This window comes from Micromys minutus (genome assembly GCF_963924665.1).
Source record: "Micromys minutus genome assembly, chromosome: 9".
In the NCBI taxonomy this organism is placed as follows: Eukaryota; Metazoa; Chordata; class Mammalia; order Rodentia; family Muridae; genus Micromys; species Micromys minutus.
The window spans coordinates 28,601,983-28,625,549 of record NC_137978.1 but is presented as its reverse complement, the minus strand read 5'-3'; the positions used below and the strand labels follow the sequence as shown (position 1 = coordinate 28,625,549).

The 23,567-nt window shown below is 41.6% G+C and overlaps 1 protein-coding gene across 1 annotated transcript; it reads left to right on the top strand.

Annotated features, from left to right (window-relative positions):
- Positions 1-1,192: 1,192 nt before the first annotated feature.
- On the top strand, positions 1,193-23,058 carry LOC308424274 (uncharacterized protein C1orf185 homolog; the record flags this gene model as incomplete). Its single annotated transcript, XM_080921218.1, is given in 7 exon segments — positions 1,193-1,292; positions 1,295-1,308; positions 1,312-1,342; positions 5,349-5,454; positions 12,425-12,560; positions 21,954-22,098; positions 22,667-23,058. Coding segments are annotated over 7 exon segments (924 nt in total).
- Positions 23,059-23,567: the final 509 nt, after the last annotated feature.

Sequence of the window (23,567 nt, the reverse complement as noted above, 5' to 3'; positions counted from 1 at the left end):
AAGGATCTTTACCAATGCCACATCTGATAGAGGTCTGATATCCAGAAGTTAAACTCCAGAGCATCAAATGATCCTATTAGAAAATGGGGTACAGAGCTAAACAAAGAATTCTCAACCAAGGAATACCGAATGGCTGAGAAGCACCTAAGGAAATGCTCAACATCCCTAATCATCAGGGAAATGCAAATCAAAACAACCCTGAGATTCCACCTCACACCAGTTAGAATGGCTAAGATCAAAAACTCAGATAACAGCAGATGCTGGAGAGAATGTGGAGAAAGAGGAACACTCCTCCACTGTTGGTAGGGTTGTAAGATGGTACAACCACTCTGAAAATCAGTCTGGCAGTTCCTTAGATATTTGGACATAGTACTACCTGAAGACCCAGTTATTCCATTTCCGAGCATATACCCCAAAGATGCTCCAACATATGATAAGAACACATGCTCCATCATTTTTATAGCGGCCTTATTTATAATAGCCAGAAGCTGGAAAGAACCCAGATGTCCTTCAATAGATGAATGGATACAAAAATTGTGGTACATTTACACAATGGAGTACTACTCAGCTATTAGAAACAATGACTTTACAAAATTTCTAGGCAAATGAATGGAACTAGAGAATAACATCCTGAGCGAGGTAACCCAGTGACAAAAGAACAGACATAATATGCAGTCACTGATAGATGGATACTAATCCCAGAAAGCTCTGAATACCAAAGAAACAATCCACAGACCATATGAAGTTCAAAAAGAAGGAAGGCCAAAAGGTGGAAGCCTTAGTCCTTAGAAAAATAAAAGTAAGTGTATAGCACCCTCTCAGAGTGTGGTACCCCTAGACCTTAAATCATTAATAATTCAAGAGCTAATAATGCAGCCTTGTGGCAATCCTTGGTATTTAAAAATCATTATGTTTAATTTTTACACACCAAGAAAACTTTGACTATTTCCATGTTACATTTTGTTTTATATGTACTTTATGCTCGTCTTAACTAGTAAGTTTTCAATGCATACTATCAAACCTTAAAAAAAATCAAGTACTGACAAAAAATATATTCATATAGTTTTATGCAAAAATGCTTTTAAAATCTGTACATTTATCTCTGCTTTCTAAATGACATTTTTAATTAAAAAATAAAGTAAGCTCTTATGAGGCTGAATTTTCTATGATGTTGATTAGATGCAGTAGATTGATGCTATCAACCTGTGACTTCCACAGTTTCCATGGTAATCACCTTCATCCCCTCCCCCCAGTCTGGAAGAAAGAACTTGAGAAAGCTTTTATGACATCATTACGTTCAGATTCCATTAGTCAGAATTTTGTCACATGGCTTCAACTAATGGTGAGACAGACTATTGTTTTGCCTACGAAGAAGAAAATGTGTTTGGAGGAACAGCCAGAAATGTCTTTCTGTTCTCGGGAAGAACTTGTATAAGATAAGAAATGCTAGCATCATGGGTATACAGTAGAAAATTGTAACATTTTGGGGACCACCAATTTCTTTGGGGGAAAGTTTTTGTAACTGCTGATTCAATGTAATGAATTTGAATTCTCCTGGACTCTCTCTCTCTCTCTCTCTCTCTCTCTCTCTCTCTCTCTCTCTCTCTCTCTCTCTCTCTCTCTCTCTCTCTCTCTCTGCATGACAAGGCTCCTTCTCCTTTTGCTTCAGTTCACAATCTCTCACTAGCCAGTGCTTTCTGAGATTTTTCCTATCTCCTCCCAGCTTACGATGCTCAGTGCTCTCTCTCTCTCTCTCTCTCAATGTTCTCTCTTACTAGCCAGCGCTCTCTTAGATCTGTAGGTCGGCTCAGCACAATCTTCTCAGTAGGTTTACCCTTTTCACAGAAACAGTGTTCGTCTGCCCGTTAGAGCCGCTCTGTTTACACCCCTAACACCGTCCCCGGGTGCACAAATCCTTGCCATTCTTGTACTGTGCTGCTTATGGGGCTGGTACCAGACACGTTCCTTGCAGAAAGTCCTGCAGGTCTTAGGAACAGTCACTGTTGGTTGGGGCGCTGTCAGCACAGGAAGCGCTGTCCCTTCTTGACTCACTTTTAGAAATCACTTTTCGGGTATTCATTATTTTAAGTACACTTTAAATATATTAGCGTTCATCATTGACAGCATTTTTATTTCAACTTTTTGTGTTCTGTCTTCGTTTTTAGCGTGTTAATATAACTTGTTGATTTTGTCACTCTTTCCCTAAGTCCTGATTTTTTTTTTTCTATTGCTGGAGACTGCCCCAGGACTTCGTGAGGCAGGCATTCTAGCACTGGAAAAATTTCTATAAGCCTGTGCCCAGTGATAGCTCACTGATGTTTTTCCTTATTTTATTTTTCATTTTTCTTCTTTCCTGTTTCAAAATTTAGAACACAATTTTTTACAATGTTTAATAGTAGAGAAAATTCAAAAGAGTGAAGCAAGGTAAAAAAAGGACAATAGCAAACACCCACACAGTCTCCTAAATGAGAATTTTTCTTGTCATATTAGCTGTGTTTCTTAAGGATGGAACACTGAAGTCAGTTTGTATTTCTCCCATAGTCCTCTACACCCAGAGGGAATGGCTGTCATAAACTTGATGTACTGCTAAGTATCATGTGCTCAGGTTTCGGAAGTCTCAGTATGCACAGGTGTCTGCACCTAAGCCAAGAAACACCGAATCCAGCGTTACTATGCTTCCCTTGATAGCTGTGTCTGAATGTCTGCGTTTGCCCAGCATCTCCTCTGTGAAATTTATCTTAGTGCTCATGAGTATAGTTCGCTCTTTTCCCGTTGTTCTGGGATATCTTGTCTCTTTTCATTGAGTCTGCTTTTAATGTCATCTATTCAACCTCTGATGACTTTGTGCATTTCCCAAATAATTCGCTACCTCAAAGCACCTGCTGCAGACCCTCTGCTACACACTTCATTAACACATATGTGGACTCCAGCTGCATATGTGCCGTTGACTGACCTGCTGAATTGTAGAGTATCCGTATGTCCCACATTGTATTCACAACAGCAGTGAAAGTGACTTTAGACCCCTGGTCCCTTGACAACAGTTCATATGTCTGTCTCATTTTACCCTTAAGATATTGGATGTAGTGTTCATGACACTCTGTGGTTTAATTCATGCTACATTTAAAATTAGTGAAGTTTATACATGATTATTAGCTATTTACTCTCTTTTTTAAGCTTCTGATGTTATCTTCATTTTCAGTACATTACAATTTCTTATTCATTTTTACTTTACTTATAATATTCTATGAGAATATTTATTTTAATTTATTCTATGAGAATCTCATCACCAAACACACTAAAGAAAGAGAAAGAAATCTGAACTTAAATATTTTTATTTTATTTTTTTCGAGACAGTGTCTCCCTGTATAAACTTGGATGTCCCAGTCCTCACCGTAAAGCAGACTGGCCTCAAACTCCTGAGTTCTGGGATAAACAGCATGCCTTAAAAGAAGTAATACATTTAAAGCTTCATTTTTGTTTTTCTATTTACACATATGTGTGTCTAGATGAGAGTGTGGACAGGTGAGGACAGGTATCTGCAGAGGCCAGTTGTGTGGGAGCCTTGCGAACTGGAGGGGCAGACAGACGTGAACTGCCTGGTGAGAGAGCCGGGAGCCAAACTCAGCTCTTCTGGAAGATCAGCAAGCACTCGCCACCGCTGGGCTACCTCTCCACCCACAAGAAACAACTTCTCACTGTCCTTGCTTGCTTGCTTGCTTGCTTTTTGTGTCAGGGTTTCTCTGTGTAGCCATGGTTGTCCTGAAATTCTCTCTGTAGACCTGGCTGGCCTTGAACTCAGGATTTCACTTGCCTTAGACTCTCTAGTGCTGAGATTAAAGGTCTGTACTACCACTGCCCAGCTAAGGAATACCTTAAAAAAAAAAAGAAGAAGAAGTATGTAACCCAAAAGCTGTGCAGTGCTGACACTGAGGAGCTATGTGCTCAGTCTGACACTATTTCTCACATGTAGCCTATTTAATGACTTTCTAATTCAAGCCTTTCATAGTCTTTTTGTGTTGAAAATATCACTTTGATAAATAACCTTGTAGTAAAATTTCCATATCAATAATTCTAGAATATAGATTTGTTTTGTTTTGTTTGTTTATTTGTTTGCTTTTTCAGACAGGTGTAGCCCTGGCTGTCCTGGAACTCACTTTGTAGACCAGGCTGGCCTCTAACTCGCAGAAATAATCCTGCCTCTGCCTCCCCGGTGCTGGGATCAAAGGTGTGCGCCACTACTGCCTGACTGAATGTAGACATTTTAAACTTTGTAAGCTATGAGAGGCACTATCCTGAAGCTAGAAACCACTTACAGTATTAAAAATCAAAAACAAACAAAACACCCATGGTACTAACAAAGTCTTTAAAAACGAGCAAACGGCGGGAGTGGAGAGTCAGCAATCAAGAGCACTGGCTGCTCTTCTTGAGGACCCGGATTTGATCCCTAGCACCTACATGGTGGCTCACACCCATCCCATGCCCAACCCTGGCCTCTGCAAGCTCAAAGCACACAGTGGTACACATACACGCAGGCAAAACACCTTTACACGTAAAATAAAAATAAAATTTAAAATTACCACATGAGTAAATACTGCTTGTTGAGCATATTCTCCATGGCTCTCTACCTTCTTTCGTCATCTTCCCCCCATGAGTTCCTCTGCTCCTCCAGACAGCTTCACTTCTACACACATGATTTTATGTATCTTTACATAGAGTCACAAATGAGAGAAAGCGTGATGCTTGTCTTTCTGACCCAGCCTTTCTCCGTTTGCATCCATTGCCCTGCATACGACATAGCATTTGCTCTTCTTAATGGATTAGAAAAGTTTCCCTGAGTCTTCACACACACACACACACACACACACACACACACACATCCCTCTGTTGTTAAATACCTAAGTTGGTCTATGAAAGCTTTCTTCAGTTTGCCTTATGCTTGGGTACCAGGGTTCACTCTATTTACATCATGATTTCTTAATCCTTAATTATTGTTGTTATAAATACATTGATAGGTTTGCTAGCAAAGAAAACAGAAAACAATCAGAATACTGGCATGAATTCCTGCACAGCTTTGGTTCCGTTACTACTTTTACATGGTCTTCAATTCTGCCCTCTCTACAGTGAGATCCTTACAGGCTTCCCCAGTCCTATGTATGGTGTGTCCTGTGTTGTTCTCTAGCTCCGGGTCTTCCCATTTATTTGGACTGTACAGGACTAGATTTCAGGCTCCCCAATTTCTTGGTCAATCTTAATGTCATATATGTTATACCATTGTAAGCATTACCTCATTAATTTACCTAGTAAATGAGGATGTGCATGAAATGATCTTTTACCATGTATTTCTATAGGTTTCTTTAACCAGTTAACCTATTTCCTGGCTGCTAGTGCTGTTAGTCTGGGAATTGGATTCTTTGCTTTGGCATCCGCTTTGTGGTTCCTGATTTGCAAACGAAGGTAAGGCTTAGTAAGAAAGTTTGTCTACATTTTTTTGTTGTTAAAATTCAACGAAGGGCTTTTCCAACAGCTATTAAACTTAAATAATTATGATAGAATTCATTCTGTAATCTAGGGTTTTGTTGGGGACCCTTTGGTTGGAAAAAGCTTTCTGTGTAAGGATTGGTCATTGGTTCTCACGCTTCTTAAAACCGTAACCCTTCCATACAGTTCCTCATGCTGTGGTGACCCCCCAACCATAAAGTTATTTCCATTGCTAACTTATAACTGTAATTTTGCTGCTGTATGAAGTGAAATATGAATATCTGATGTGCAGGATATCTGATATGTAACCCCTGTGAAAGGGTTGTGTGACCCCTAATGGGGAGAGGGAGCAACCCTCAGGTTGAGAACTGCTGAGCTAGAGATACAACATGAATAACAGATTCTACCTTACTTACTAGAAGACATGGGTCTGGTTGTAATTGAAGGCTAGAAATCAGGGGTAACCTTCCAGTTTGGAGGTTAAGGCATGCCTGGAAGGGGGCCCCCTTTCTTTAGGAACCATTTTTAAGAGAAACTGACAAAATCTCCTGACATTGTCTGAAAGTGTTCTCCCTCCAGAAATACACAAAAATTCAGCTCACATCTTCTTTTCCTTTTTCATTTTTTCATTAATCATTCTCTTTGCATTTCAAATGATATCCCTTCAAGGTTTCCTCTCCACAAATTCTCCCATCTCATTCCTCCTCCCCTTTGCCTCTATGAGGGTGCTCCCCCACCTACTTACCTACTTCCACCTCACCCCTCTAGCATCCCCTTATGCTGGAGCATCAAGCCTCCACAGGACCGATGACCAGATAAAGCCATCCCCTGCTACATATGCAGCTGGAGCCACGGGCCCCTCCATGTGTGCTCTTTGGTAGGTGGTTTAGTTCCTGGGAGCTCTGGGGGGTCTGAATGGTGGATATTGTTATTCTTATGGGGTTGCAGTCCACTTGAGCTCCTTCAGCCCTTCCCTCTCGATCTTCACTGGGGTCCCTGGGCTCAGTCCAAGGGTTGGCTGTGAGAATCTGCATCTGTATTGGTCAGGTGCTGGCAGAACCTCCCAGGGGACAACCATACCAGGCTCCTGTGGGCAAGTCTTCTTGACAACAGCAATAGTGTCAGAGTTTGGCTGACACCTTCTTTCCAACTCTAAAATTTGTGTTTCTACTTACTTAACTGCTCAGAATTTGCATTCTGCTATTTTCAAATGTAGAAATTGTAAGTTTACCTTCCCACACTTTCTCCCAGTGGGTTTACAAGCCTCAGCAGCTATCTCCCCACCATGTACAAGTTAGAAAGTATTCATTTGTTCATTATTTCAGCAAATATTTAATACATGCACAATAAAACATGAATAATAAAGGAAAATATTTGTTGGCTATCTCATACTGCTATTGAAATTGAGAATACAACTGGGAACAAGGCAACAAATGTTCTTGTTTCCTAGACTTGACAGGAAACAGATGATGAGAAATCACAAGCAGACAAGGAAGGACTGTACAAGGGCTCTGTTCAACCTGAGACTAGAGTTAAGAGAGTAAGACTTCTTGAATGCTTTGTACACAGTTTCCTAAGGGCCAACAAAATGGTCTTGCATATAATGGCGCTCACCATGACCCCCTGGTGAAAGAAGAGAATTGACTTCATGCCTTGTTCTCTGACGAACATTTGTGCATATACACTCCATGGCGTGATCGCGCACATGTGTGTGCATGTGCACACACACACACACACACACACACACACACACACACACACACACATTTAAAAGTTTATAAATACAGTCTTAAAAAAATAAAGCTTTCTAACCTGAAAAAGTAACAGATACCAAGACCCCCAAAAGGGGAATGATCATGGCAATATTCAGGTATCAGAGCAATGTCAATAATTAGTAAGGAGAAAGAAAAAGAATGATGAAATTAAAGAGTCCACAGGAATTAGTAGACTATGGGGAGTTGATTTTGATTTCTGTGCCATTGTGAGGTGTTAGATGAGAATAGCTTTCTCATCCAGATACTGATATGCTAGCTATTGCTCTAACTGCCTTATATATGGCCTTATCTAGATTTAGCATCATGAAGTGCAAGCAATATTATATCGAATTTAAAGACTACAACCAGGCTTGATAGCACATGCTTATAATACTTCAGAGACTATGGCAAGAGGATAAAGAGGCCTGGCTAGTCTGGGCTACACATTGAGACTGTACCTCAAAAAATGTTGAAAACATTAACCCATTTCTCTAGACACTTGTGAGGATGAAGCAGGGGGATCAGAAGTTGAAAACCAGCGTGCAGAACACAGTGAATTTGAGGCTATCTCATGAAATAGAGAAAGAGAGAAAAAGAGAGAGAGATGGGGGGGGGTGGAGAAGGAGGAAAGCTATGATGGTCAGTCTTTCTTCTAAGTAAATATCTAAGACTCGTTAGATCATGTGATTGCTTTTGTTTGTTTGTTTGTTTGTTTGTTTGTATAGATAGAGTGTCACTACGTTGCCCTGACTCAGCTGTAACTCACTACGTAGATTAGGCTAGTTTTGAACCCACAGAGATCCTCCTGCTTCTGCCAAATGCTATGTGCCAACGACACCCAGCACATTTTAAGAGATGGCTGATAAAAGTGACGATGCACTCCTAATAAGATGATGTGCCCAGTCGACTTATATTTCCAAAAGATGTTTCTCTGTGAAGCCTGTACCTTAATGGAGCAACTAGAGAGTAGACCAGGAAGTGAGAAGCCTCACTTTCATCTGTGAGAACAGGGAGGATGTTTTGAATCAGTGTGACAAGAGGAAGGGAAAAGAAGGGGCTGTCCCCGAGATGTTTTACATGGGGCAGTGGGGCTCCATAGAGACAGTGCATGAAAGGAGGAGAGACAGAGGTGACAGGATTAAGGATGGCACCTAGGACTTTATCACGAGCAGCTGAGTGGTTGTACCATTTTCTGAAGTAGGAAAAATGATCATAATGATGATCAATTTGGGGGGAGAGATGATAAGCTAGAAGTTGTATGTTCAGTGTGAGTTGCAAGTGCCAGTGTAAACTGAGAAGCCGGGATGGAAGATCAGATGTAGTGAATCTAAAGTCACAGAACTGGGTAAGACTAACCAGGGAGTGGTTGTTGAAATTGAAAACTTAGCAGTTGAGGGGGGGGGGGGGAATCAGTATTTGAGAAGACTGGGAAAGATGGAGAGTCAAGAAGGTGAAATGTTTAAATGTCACAAGAAGGAGGTGAGAGCCAGTTACACTGAAGCCGTGAAGTTGAGGAAAGGGGGATAGAAAGGTGGCTTTGATTTGGGGAGATGGAGGTCATTTAACCTTCACGAAATGCTGGTGCTCTGGTAAGTTTAGAGGCCAATCCTTGAGAACAATGAGATGTGAGAAAAATGAGAAAAGTATAGATGTCTCTCTCAAGAGATGTGTGTGTGCATGAGCGTTCGTGTATAACCTAAGGGAGGAAAGACTTATTTTGGCTCCAGTTTCGGGAGATTTCAGTCTGTCACAGGGCGAAGGCATGGCCACATTCATAGATGTGGGAATGAATGGCAGAGGCTCCTCACAGCACTGTGGATGGGAAAGAAGAAAGCTATCAAACTCCTCCTCCTTCAGGTCCCACCTTCCCCCTAGCAGCACCTAGGCTACACAAGCTCAAAGCAAGCGTGTGTGGAGGACATTTTAGATGTAAGTCAGAACAGGAGTCAAGGGGGTGTTTTTCTTCTCCGTGCATACCACATATTGATAGCTCCCTCTTCCTCTCCCCTAACACTCTTGAACAATCACCAATGCAATTTTTCCTCCTAAATCACTCACATCAACTTCATCTCCTTAACCACCACTGCCACGCTCCCCAAATGCTTGCTGTCCTTCATGTGGACCATGGGCCAGCAGTCCACAGTGACCGCAGCACCACTGATAAACCTGTTTACTCTCTTCTCCACACTCCAGCCATACATTTCCCAAAGGCAACCCTCCTCAAATCACTGCATTTCTCTTCCATGACCACTGCTTTTCAAAGGACTTCCCACTGATTTGGGGATAAACCCATGCGCCCTATCTTTTAAGGTTCCTCACTCCATCCCATGGCCTACTTTCTGTCTTGCCTTTTGTGTTTTTCCTACATGGTGGAACTCTTAGTGTATGATATCCCATCTGCCTAGAAAAACATCCCTCCCACATCTCCACCTTTCTACTAAATTTTACATGAACTTATTTTTTCAGCAGCCTAACCCAGGAAGCCCTTCACAGACCTCTCTTGCCAGGTTACCTCCCTTTTTATCAACTCTCACACAGCGCCTGGAAACTCTCCTCACTGGCATATACTCTCTGCAGTCATATTTCCATCTACTGTAATAGCTGTCTTCCTTATTAGTACTTAAACTATGTGATGGGTCATGAAGTTGGCAGTTATGGGCCCTACCTCCAACACACTCTTTAAATATTCAACACCCAGCATTTCTGACACATAGGTTAAATATTTGTTTAGTGACTGGAATTGGGTGAGTGACTGGATCTTAATTGTTCGTATCTTATGAAGGACCCCAATATGATGAACTCTCTCGATTTAACTTGAAAGTTCTCTAGTACCTCCGAAAAAATAAACAGCTACCATTTTATTGTCTGAGGAAGGTTATAACTGAAGAAGTTCTTAACATCCACCCGACACTAAGATTCACTCTTCATGTGCATTCTCAGTTTTTACAAATGCATAGTGATTTGTACATACAATTACAGTACCAGCATTGCCATGGCCCTGAAGGTCCTGTGTGCATCATCTAGCCATCCCTCCACCCCCAACCTCAGGCAACCACTGATCTTCCTAGGTCTCAGTGGTTCAGCCTTTTCCAGAGTGATGTCATAGAGTTGAAATCAAATCCTACAGAATGTAGCATTCCTAGACTTTTTTTCTAAGATAGGCCTTAACTGTAAGGTTTTGAGTCCTGTGTCCACTTCACCTTAGGGCTCGGCTGATGGGGGAGACAGAACGAGGGAAGTTTGACCTCGCTTACCCCACGATGTCCCAGGCCAGGTGTCACGCCATAGGGCAGCCCTAGGACACCGCTCCGGGGATGGGGAAGCACAGTCTAAGGTCCTGGGGACAGCCAGAGCTGGTGCGGGGGTCCGGGGTTGTTTGTTTCTCAGGCTCTCAGACACCGAGGCGCTACTGGACTCCAAAGAACTAAGAATGGAGTGGGGCCCTCAGGCTGTATCTAGCCCAGGGCCAAAGATGAAAAGGGGGGAGCTCCGGCTGGTCCTGAGGAGGGTGGGGGAGGGGTCTTTGGCTTGATGGCAGTAGTGGGCTTTGCTTGGTGGCTATGGATGGGAACACAGAGAGGCTTTCTACTAGAGTTTAGACAGTGGCTCCGTAGGTAAAGGCCTTCTCCATGGCTCCCCACGGCAGATGCTGGTGAAAAGAGGCAGTCTGTGGTTTTAAGGCATTTCCATGGCGGAAGGTGGATGAGTAAAACCACACCTCATCAGGTGGACCTGAAACTGAATACCTTTTGTAGGGAGAAGTTTCTGGGAAAGAATGTTCATTGGCTAAGTCTCCGGACCTTTAGGTACCTCATTAAAATAGAGATCTGTCTTGAGCCTACATGACCCGTGGTCACATCCACTACCTGTGGAGGGGCTTGGGGCTTTGCCTTACGTGACTAATGATCACAAATCTATGGAGGACTGAGGCTAGTAACAAGGGCCTGGTGCCCGGGAGTCAGGCGAAATGCCTACCATCCCTTCAGGGTCGCCATGGTTTCTAGCCTTAGCACAACCAGGAACCAGGCTGCCTCCTCGATCCCACACTTAACTAAGTAGTTTAACTGGCCTAACTCACTAGGTAGCACAGGATGACCTCTCCTGCCTCAGCTCCCAGGCTCTGGCTTACGGGTATGAGTCACTATGCCCAGCTCTCCTTCTCCTCTGTGTCTTTTTGTGACTGACAGCTCCTTTCTTTGTGTCATTGAATAATACTCCATTGCCTGGCATTCTTGTTGTATGTTAGAGCTCTCTAGAAAAGAACTGAAAGAATGTGTGTGTGTGTGTGTGTGTGTGTGTGTGTATGATCTATTAGAGTAGCTCACAGGTCTGGTCTGACTATTCCAACAATGGCTGTCCCCTGATGGATAGTCTAAGAATCCAGTAGTTGTTCTGACCACAAGGCTAGATGCCTCAGCTGCTTGTAAGTATCCAAAGAAGTAGGAGCTAACACCAGCGTAAGAAAGAGCTTTCCAGCAGCAGCAAGGGTAAAGAATGCAGAAAGCAAAACATATTTCCTCCTGTATACAGGCTTCGGGCAGAAAGTGTGGCCCACACTTGAGATGGATCTCCCCTTGAAAGATATGGATTTAGGGCAGATTTTCTACTTTAAATGATTCAGCCAAGAAAAATCCTCACAGGTGCACCCAGTGCTTGGATTTTAATTAATTCTAGATGAAGTCAAGTGGACAACCAAGAAAAGCCATCACAAATACTTAACTTTATATTTAAAAAAGACTTTGTCCCGTTATACGTCTCTCTGACTCTGATGAGCTGAAGTTTTATTTAGCACCCCGTGTTTTTTAACCACCACCCTTGGACTCGCTTGTAAACTGTGTGGAGAATAAAAGATCAAGCGTCCTCCTGTGGTTTTTGTTTTCAATCCAGTTTCCCTCCTCTTTGTGTGAAAAGGGACCAATATATGAAAAATTCGATAATACACTGAAATACTAATTTCAAACTGAAATACTAATCTGCTATACACAGCCTAGTTTGCATTTAGTGGAAAGTAGACATACTGTAATCAGATATATGTTAGAGTATATAAACTGAGTGCTACCTTTGAGAGGTCTTGCAACATATGCTGACTTAAAACCGCTGTGTATAAATATTAGCGACAACACCTCAGGTGGCATACATAATTGCATAATCTGATTCTTGTTTAATAACACTTTCTGTACAATGTTTTTCAGAGAAATATTCGAAAGTCCCAGATTTAAGGCAATTGGTGAAAAGCTGACGCAGGGATCATGCGAACCAAAGCTTAATGCTCAACCTCATTGTGTTTTCATTTCCCGGAACTTCCATGTTGGCCAGTCACCATTACAGGTAGTGTCACATTTTAAAGCTGTCCCTCAGGGATCTCTAGACTGTGTCACCAGCATGACGATGCTAATGAACTCAGTGTTACGTGGAAGATTAACATATTCTCGGTTGCATTTTAGCTTAAGATACAAAAGCACAGCACTAAAACCTAAATGATCTAAACCTTAAGTTCATATGGCAGGAGATCTCTAGTTCGCCCTTATATTTGGGAGAGGGTGTGATAAAGTTTTTAAATGAACAGAAAAATTAAATGAAAACATCTCCAATTGCTTTTATAGACCTTTCAACCAAAAATATTAAACAAACAAAACCAAAAAAAAAAAAAAAAAAAAAACCACAAAAAAACAAACCAACCCCTACATTCTCCATATTAGGCTTATAAGAGGGAGGAAGATGTGGGTGGTGCATGCAAACCTCTCAGGACTAGAAGAGGAAAGAAAAAAAATTGGAGAAAAGAAGTGCTCAGATAACCAGATAACCTGACCAAACCAGTTAAGTGTAGTTGAATTAATTGGCAAAGGTCTACTAATCCATATTATATTGGAAGACTTTGCCCCTCCCCATTGGCAAGAGTAAGATGCCACCCCATCTCTAGGTGCTTGTGTGGTACTGATGAGAAGGGCAAAGCACAACTGACAATGTTATGTGTCAAAACAGCGCCACAGGACACAGCAGGACATGGAAGAGTGTAGTAGAAATGTACATGCCACACAGCTGAGCTAAACCCATGTGTTAATTAATGGTCTGCAGCATCCAGAGGTAGAGGCTGCTGACAGATGGGATGACAGGCCTTCGTTACACGGCCTTCAATCCAAGCTGAACTCAGCAACTACGTCTAATAACCATTAGCAACACTAATTTGTCACTGTGCATACACAAACCAAAAAGAGACCAGCCCAGACCTAGATAGCTACAGTCAAGGTTGAAGAAAACTAAGCGTGAACCCGAGGCTGTCCTTTCACCCACAGGAGGACATAGTTTGGACAAACGTGAACAAAGGGACTATAACACACACGTGGAGACTTGGTGTGGATGTGACTTTTTTAATTTTTATTTTATTGGATATTCTCTGCATTTACATTTCAGATGTTATTCCCTTTCCCCCAATTCTATCCCCCCTCCTCCTCCCATTGCCTCTATGAGGGTGCTCTGTCTCCCAACCACCCTCTCCTACCTTAGCGCCTTGGCATTCCCCTACACTGGGAAAATGAGCCTTCACTAGATCAAAGGTCTCTCCTCCCATTGGTGCCAGAAAATGCCGTCCTCTGCTGCATATGCACCTGGGGCTATGGGTCTCTTCATGCAAACTCATTAGTTGGTGTTTTAGTCCCTGGGAGCTGTGGTGGGTTTGGTTAGTTGATAATTTTGTTCTTCCCATGGGGTTGCAGACCCTATCAGCTCCTTCAGTCCTTTCTCTAGCTTCTTCATTGGGGTCCCCATGTTCAGTTTGATGGTTAGCTGCAAGCATCCTCCTCTGTATCAGTATGCTTCTGGCAGAGCCTTGAGGCATCCATATCAAGTTCCTGCCAGTAAGCGCTATTTAGCATCAGCAATAGTACGTGGGTTTGGTGGCTGCATATGAGATGAATCCTCAGGTGAGGCAGTCTCTGAATGATTTTTTCTCCAATCTCTGCACCTCTATTTTTCCCTTTATTTCCTTCCATGAGTGTTTTGTTCTCCCTTCTAAGAAAGACTGAGGCATCCACCTTTTGGCCTTTCTTCTCTTTGAGCTTCATAAGTTCTGTGAATTGTTTTTTGGGTAATCCGAGCTTTTTGGGCTAGTACCCACTTATCAGTGAGTGTATACCTTGGGTGTGTACGTTTGTGATTGGGTTACCTCATGCAGGATGATATTTTTTAGATCCATCCATTAGCCTAAGAATTTTATGAACTCATTATTTTTAATAGCTATGTAGTAGTCCATTGTGTAAATGTACCACATTTTCTGTATCTATTCCTCTGTTGAAGGACATCTAGGTTCTTTCCAGTTTCTGGCTATTATAAATAAGGCTGCTATAAAAATGGTGAAGCATGTGTCCTTATTATATGTTGGAGCTTCTTTTGGGTATATGATCAGGAGTGGTGTAGCTGGGTCCTCGGGTAGTACTATGTTCAATTTTCTGAGGAACTACCAGATTGATTTCCAGAGTGGTTGTACCAGCTTACAACCCCAACAATAGTGGAGGAGTGTTCCTCTTTCTCCACATTCTCTCTAGCATCTGTTGTTATCTGAGTTTTTGATCTTAGCCATTCTAACTGGTGTGAGGTGGAATCTCAGGGTTGTTTTGATTTGCATTTCCTTGATGACTAGGGATGTTGAGCATTTCTTTAGGTGCTTCTCAGCCATTCGATATTCCTCAGTTGAGAATTTTTTGTTTAGCTCTGTACACCATTTTTAATAGGATTATTTGATTCTCTGGAGTCTAACTTCTTGAGTTGTTTGTATATATTGGATACTAGACATCTATCGGATGTAGGATTGTTAAATATCTTTTCCCAATCTGTTGGTTGCCATTTTGTTCTTTGGACAGTGTCCTTTGCCTTACAGAAGCTTTGCAATTTCATGAGGTCCCATTTATCGATTCTTGATCTTAGAGCATAAGTTGTTGGTGTTTTGTTCAGGAAAATTTCCCCTGTGCCTATGTGTTCTAAGCTCTTCCCCACTTTCTGTTCTATTAGTTTCAGTGTACCTGGTTTTATGTGGAGATCTTTGATCCACTTGGACTTGAGCTTTGCACAAGGAGATAAGAAAGGGTCTATTTTCATTCTTCTGCATGCTGACTGCCAGTTGAACCAGCACCATTTGTTGAAGATGCTGTTCTTTTCCCATTAAGCTGGGTATAAAATTAACTCAAAGAAATCAGTAGCCTTCCTTTACTCAAAGGACAAACAGGATGAGAAAAAAATTAGAGAATTGACACCCTTCACAATAGTCACAAAAAATATAAAATACCTTGGTGTGACCTGAACCAAGCAAGTGAAGAATCTGTATGACAAGAACTTCAAGTCCCTGAAGAAGGAAATTGAGGAAGATCTCAGAAGTGGAAAGATCTCCCATGTTCATGGATTGGAATGATCAACATAATAAAAAATGGCCATCTTGCCTAAAGCAATCTACAGATTCAATTCGATCTCCATCAAAATTCCAACTCAATTCTTCATAGAGTTGGAGCAATTTTCAAATTCATTTGAAAGAATAAAAAGCCCAGGATAGTGAAAAGTATTCTCAACAATAAAATAAGTTCCAAGGGAATCACCATTGCATTACAGATCAATTGTGATGAAAACCGCATGGCATTGGTACATAGACAGGCAGGTGGATCAACGGAATAGAACTGAAGACCCAGAAATGAACCCACAAACCTATGGTCACTTGATCTTTGACAATGGAGCTCAAAACATTCAATGGAAAAGGGATGTGACTTTTCCATTCATTTGAGACCATGCCAAAGAGAAGATTGTGTGTGCCTGGCTTTATGAGAAACTGCCCATTCCTCATAAAAACTGTCCCCCAGCTATGGAGAACTGCTGTTCCTCTGCACAGCCTTATCAGATGGCTGGTATCCCGATTTCAGCATTCACTATTTATAAGAGATGCAATGAAAATGTTCACTTGTCACAGCTCTCTAACGATGTGGTATTGAGCATGTACCTAGGACTGGGGCCAGTTAAACAGTGGGATCTGATCTCCATTTACCATGATTTATGGTGGTGCTGAGGAGTCTGTCCAGTGCAAACGTCTGATGTCAACCAGGGCTATCTGCATGCTAATGTTTTTCCTTCTTTGTTGTACCACAGCTCACACTTAGATTTTTCAGTCTGTGAGCTGAGCATGGTCTTCCCATGATCCCAAGACTTCTCAGTTTATACTCTCTGGACTGGTGAATGTTCTAGCTGAATAGTTTCCTTCTGCCTGTTTCATCCGAAGTAAGGAGAAGCTTCCACAGCACTGAGCTCCATACAGGCAAACCTGCGTTCATCTTTTTAAAATCCACATATCAAGGCTGAGCACAGACTGTTAGTGCAGAGGACCAGGGATCCAAAGCCCTCTTCTGGCCTCTGAGAGCACTGCAGACATGCAGAGAAGCATCCATACACAACATTAAAAATTGTTTAAAAGAATAAATAAATAAATGCTTTTAACGTCTTGATTTTTAAGAGTGTGCATTTGTGCGCATGCGTGGGCGCATACACATGTGCCCACACATGCCCACAGAGATACATATGTGTTTGGTCTTAACCAGAGGCTTCAGATCTACTGAAGCTGGAGTTACAGGCAGTTGTCAGTTGAGTTACCTGACTTGGGAACTTGGGTTCTCTAGGAAAGCTTTAGCTGGAGTTTCAAAGGTCCAGACTCACAGTGGCTAGCCTCCTAGCAGAGAGATGGCTCCAGAAGTTAACTCACCTGCTAACTTCAACCAAAATTATACTGCTGTCATCTGTTCCCAGGCATGGTGGAGCTACCTGCTGCCTGCACTTTGGGGCTTCTCAGTATCTGTCCCTTCCACGCTCTACAGCTGTCCCCTAGAGCCATCTCTGGGGCTGGGACTGTAATAGGTAGAAATTCAGGCTCCTTAGCATAACTAGTCTCCATTCTCAGGACCCTGAGGGCACTTGCTAGGACTTGATTTCTCCTTTCACTGTAAGTATCCCAGAGATAGAACTGAGGTCATCAGACTTGGTTGTAAGCCCCTTTGTCTACAGAGCCATCTAGCTGGCTTTGGCTTACTGGCCCAAAATTTCTTAGAGTAAGATAATGAAGGGGCTAGGATGCAGCTAGGGGTACAATGTTTGCTTAGCATGCACAAGGCCCTAGCTTCAATGCTGTGGGTCAGCATTGAAAATGCACACACACACACACACACACACAGAGAGAGAGAAATCTGAAGTTGCTTACCATAGATTACTCAGATTTTTACTAAATCTTTCTCTTGTAGCATGTAGAACTTATATATATATATATATATATATATATATATATATATATATATATATATATATATATATATTCTCAAACTTTGCTGTTACTATTATCTAACTATTATCTAATTTTATATAATATTCTGAATTCTTTCTTGTGGTTTCAACAATGCTCCTAGCATTTCAATCAGGAGTAAATCCCATCTCAAGAAACAACTTGGGAGAGAGTTTGGGTTAGATGGAGGACTAGAAGCTGCCTCAGGACAACCCTGTAAAGGAAAATTTTGCGATATAAACACAGCATATTCCAAAGAAAGGATGTGAAGGAAGAGTCCAGAAATCCATGGGAGGTGACCTAACATGGCTGCAAAGTACAGAGAAACCGGAGGAGGAGGCGTTGATAAGAAGGCCAAACGCCAACATAGCTCCAGTCTCAAAGCTTCTAGCAGAGGGAGGGGACACAAGCCTTCTCCAGAAGGCCATCCAGAGGACCTGGTCAAGAGAGACAGTACTTATGTCTCTCAGACCATGTCCTTAGTACTCACAAACCTCCAACAGCGACTTCAACCAATTGTGGGGTGGGTCAGCAGCGGAAAGGAATATCCTTGGCTCAGGAGATGAGGCTGGGTGTCATCTTTAGAGAGGACATGCTGTTTAAAGTGCACACATGTCCTAAGAGTAAGAGAGAAAAAAGTGTCCTTAGCCACCGCCCGTCAGTTGGAAGCTGTCTATACCAAGGCAAGATCCATGCCTTTTTCAGTATAAGACAACATATTGTTTTAATTCCTATTTGTATTGAGTGGCTTTTGCTATCTTTTCATTTGTACTCTCTTGGTAAAATATCTCTTTAAATCTCATGTTCTTTTTCTAATTGGATTACTTTCTTAACGTTGAATTAAGAGTGTTATATATTGTGGATGCAAGCCCTTTGTTGGCTATATGTTTTTCATTTTTCATTGTTTTTGTTTGTTTGTTTGTTTGTTTTTGAGAGTCTTTTTATGTAGCATGGTTGGCCTAGAACTCACTATATAGAGCAGGTTAACATCAAATTCATAGAGATCTGCCTGTCTCTGCCTCTAGAGTGCTGGGATTAAAGGTGTACCACAACCTGGCCTGCTTTTCAATGTTTTAATCTCACTTGGCAAGGTTTTTACCCTGGTAACAGAATTTCATAAAAGTTTTCAACATTGACTAAGTATTACTTTTGTTCCCTCCCCGCTGGTCACACATATGATGTTTCAGAATCTATCCTAACAATAAACCACAAAGAGTGTATCTACCTTCTCTTTGAAAAAAAGATTTTTCATCACCCTTTGTTTTGCACGTAGTAGCTTTACTGAGCTGTAGCTGAGTTGGTGCCAACACTTGTGGCTCGTCTCTGGAAGGCTCGTGGAATCACACTGGCAGGACAGAAACTAGGAGGTGACGTTCTCAGCAGAGCTTCCTCCTCTGAGTGGGCGCTGCAGTCTCACAGGGTGGATCGGGTGTCATGGGAGTGGACAAGGATTAACGCATGCACCCTCAGCCACCAGGTCGGCTCTCTAGCCCTCAGATTTTCCAATGATAACTGGTTTTTCTATTAACAAATTTTGGCAAAGCAAAACATAGTGTGGGGAAAAAACATTTTCATAAAAACTTACCATTTCTTACTAAAATATAAAGAGAATAAGTGTATTGTAGAAATACAAATCTTCAAATTTCCACCATTTTTTAAAATGCAAATGATTTTTTATGTAGGTGGAGAAAAAAGAAAGGGAAGAAGAGCAAAGAAAAGGTACTTTTTGCTTCCAATAAATTTTTAGAAGCCTTACTGTGTAGCAAATATTCTCTTAAAGCTTAAAGAATCAAGAGTCTATCCTAAATGTTATTTATTTAACATTCCATGAAAAATCAAAAGAAATACCATTTTGCTCTGTAAATTGGCATATCTTTTTAAGGAAAATAAAACTGTAATATCCTGTCTTAGTATGTGATTAATTCTTTTTCGTATTTGATTTCAAAGGTATCATAATGGTGACTATGTAGTAATGCCCAAAAACTGGACTGAGTCAGAGTAAATTACAAAAATCAAAATTTTTAAGTTTTTTATAGCCATTTAAATGTTTATTCCATATCTTCCTATCTCCAAACTTGTCCTACATAATTTTAGAATTGATTATAAGGCATATTTTGAACAATTTTGAATTTAATGTATAAAATAAAAAAGGTTAACCTGTGAGGTATTGTTAATTGTATTTTAGGACATTTTTTGATATTTCCTAAAACTCAGTGTTTAGGTTTTGGTGGGTTTTACTTGGTTGTTATTTTGTTTTCATTGCGGGTTTGCTTTGTTTTGAGACAGATTCTCACTCCTTAACTCTAGCTGGGCTGGACTGATGGACTCCCAGGCATAGGAACTGCAGCGTGTGCGGCACACCAGGCTGAAACCAACATTTCAGTTTTTCAATTTCAAAGCTCGTTGTGATGTCACACACTTTTAATCCCAAGGAGGCAGAGGCAGGAGGATCTCTGTCAGGGCACGTCCATCCTGGTCTACATAACGAGTTCCAGGACAACCATAGTAATGTAGAGAATATCAGTCTTAAAGTAAATAAATACTTTGTATATATTTATAAGTGTATATTTCTAAATACAGCCTGTTCAGTCTATATGTTACTTCCATGTATATTTTAAGGGATGACCATTTGGTATTGGATAATTGGTGTGCTCTTCCCTGGAGACCCCGTTCCTGCTCCCAGCATTCCCCATTACCCTATAGTTCTCAGAGCCGGGGTGAGGCCTGGGGACCTCCCCTGTCCACTTTGGTATGTGCATGGTGCCATCCCTGTTCAGCTTATATCTGGGCAGTCATGTTGATGAGACTTTATGGGTGTAGCTTCAGACACAATTCCACAGCAAACTCCCTGGTTGTCTAGTTTTTCCATCTTTCCATCCTCCCTCTCTGCAGCAATGCTCCCCAAGCCTTAGGCACTGGAGTGTTTTGTAGATGTGCCTGTTGGGAATGGGGTCCACAGCTCTTGTGTTTTGATTGGTTATGGTTTTCTGTAAAGTTCAAGAACTTTTTTTTTTTTTTTTTTAAGGTTTAGGTTTTGGTTTTCAAGGCAGGGTTTCTCTGTGTAGCCCTGGCTGTCCTGGAACTCACTCCAGATCAGGCTGGCTTTGAACTCAGAGATCCACTTGCCTCTGCCTCCCTAGTGCTGGGAATAAAGGTATGTGCCACCACTACTTGTCAGTAAATGTGAAATGTTGTATGTCTTTGTATATATTTTAAATATTTATTTTAAAAATATCAAAATAACTTTAAGAGGAGAAAATATGCCGAGCAGTAGCGGCTTGTGTTTTTTATCTTGCACTTGGGAGGCAGAGGCAGGAAGATCTCTGTGGGTTCAAGGCCAACCTGGTCTACAGAGTGAGCTCCAGGACAGCCATAGCTAAGTAGAGAGACTCTGTCTCAAAATAAATAAACAGATAGATACAGTTTCAAAGGAAAAAAATGCCTCCTAATGTTATTGGCAGAAGGCTGGCTACCCCATGCCTGGAACCTTACCACTCACTGTGGACAACATGATTTTTTTATTATCCTGTTCATTGATTTTTTTAAAAAAAATAATGTAATATTCAACTATAAATCATTAAGAAACTTTTTTAGCTTTAAAAAAATATTTAAGCCAAGCATGGCAGTGAATACCTCCAGTCTTAGCACTTGGAAGGAAGAGATATGATTGTTCTGAGTTATAAGCCAGCCTGGGCCTCATAGTTACAGGCCAGTGGGGGCCACCCAAAATTACATAGAGAGATGCTGTCTCAAAATAACAACAACCACATTTTTAATTCAGGGGGTGGGATAGGGGTGAGCTCGTGAGTTCAGTTGCCCAAGTTGTCCAGAAGAGGGTGTTAGATGTGGACGTAAGTCCCGTGACAGGAATTTATGGAAACAAATAGAATAGAGACCCTTCACAAGAGTAATGTGTTCCTAACTGCTGAGCCTTTTCTCCAGCCCCAAGAAAACTTTTTTTAAAGATGTATTTATTGTGTATATAGTTCAGCCTGATCCCACACTTGCACACCAGAAGAGGGCATTGTATGCTATTACAGATGGTTGTGAGCCACCACGTGGTTGTTGGGAATTGAACTCAGGACCTTTGGAAGAGCAGTCAGTGCTCTTAACCTCTGAACCATCTCTCTAGCCCCCAAGAAAACTCTTTAATTATTATAATTACAACATTTGTCCATTCCCTTTCCTCCCTCAAAATTCTCCCAAATACCCTTCTCCAATTTCCTTCAAATCTAAGACCTCTTTTTTCACTAATTGTTACTACGTACATATATGTATTTACACATACATTGCTAAATACAAACTGTTCTGTCTATATTAATTGTGTGTTTTTAGAGCTAACCATTTAGCATTGGACATCCAATTAGTGTCCTCTGTCCTAAGGAGACCACCCCTCCCAGCTTTCCTATGTTCTGATGTAGGGCCTGTCACGTGGGCGAGTCTTTATAGGCGGAGCTTCAGACATCCGGGAGACACAGTGTCACCCCAAACTCCCCGGTCCTCTGGCTCTCAGAGCCTCTGCCCTCTCTTCTGCAGTGTCCCCGAGCCGCAGGTGTGGAATGTTCTGTAGATGTCTCCACTGGGACTGGGCTTCACAACACCAGGTTTCATTTGGTTGTGCTTCCCTAGAGTTGGTAATGTTTCTAAGAAACAGCTTAGAGGCACATTGTAGAACTGAGATTTCCAACCTAATTAGACTATTTTCCTGGATCAGAATATTTAGATATCAAATATTCTACCGATAATAGTGACTTTGTATTTTCCTTTCCTGCATTACCTTAGCAATGATACCCCTAAAAAGAGTCTTAATTAAGATTTAACTTGTCAGCTGGACATAGTGACACACACCCATAATCTCAGCTCTCCAAGAGACAGAGGCAGGTGGATCGCTGAGTTCAAGGCCAACTATTCTGCAGAGCAAGTTCTGGGACAGTGTGGGCTATACCGAAAAGCACTAACTCAGAAAAACAAAAACAAACAAACAAACAAAAACACCCAAAAACCAAGTCGGGCAGTGGTGGTGCACACATTTAATCCCAGCACACAACCAGACACACATGAAAGCCCTGTCTCAAACCTCTGAGAACCAAAGACTTGACTTGACTTGTCTTTTTTTTTTTTTCTTCTTTAACAGCTGTTAGCAGTCCCTCTAAAGTTAAACTCTGCGTCGTGGATCCCGTCAGCCTCGAGTCCCCTGAGATGACCTCAGTAGCAAACGGCAGCGTGGCGACAGTGACCTTATCAACACCAATCTCTAGTTCTCATTGCAGCCAAAGTTTAGAGGTGGCTGAAGACTGGTTTTCCGACGATTCTCTAGAAGCCAAGGATTTCTCAAAGCCTTTACTTGGGGATCCTCTAGCCGAGAAGGTGCTTGCGTACCTGTCGTCCATCTCCTTAGATGAATGGCCAGGGAACACAGTGAACGCAACATTCTGTGGCGGGCAAAAAGCTGGCAGCATTAAGGAAATGTTTGTACAAAGAAACATAGAGGTTGGCAAACACAGCCTTCTATTTGATATTGAATGACTTTTTTTTTTCCTTTTGAAACCTGGTATAGGGTGAAATCGGGTAAAGTTAAAACTGGATTATGAACTTTCGAGTCTTTTACCATGTCTGTACTAATATTGCTTTTCTTGCTCTTTATCATAAAGTGGCTTTAGCCTTTACTGGGTTTTAGATATTTATTTTAACTGATTTATTTATTTTCATTTTATGAAAATTGGTGTTTTTTGCCTGCATGTATGTCTGTGTGAGGGTGTCAGATCCCTTGGAACTGGAGTTACAGACAGTTGAGCTGCCATGTGGTTGCTGGGAATTGAACTCAGGTCCTCTGGAAGAGCAACCAGTGTTCTTAACCACTGAGCCATCTCTCCAACTCCCCACAGCTTCCTTCTCAAAACCTCCCAGCATCCTCATAATTTACTAAAATACTTCTACGCATTTGTTGTGTCTTATGCAGTTTCATACGAAACATTTCCCTCCTGGTGGGTTGATTTCATTTCCAACCCCTCCCTTCAGGAAGTCAGTGCAGTTTG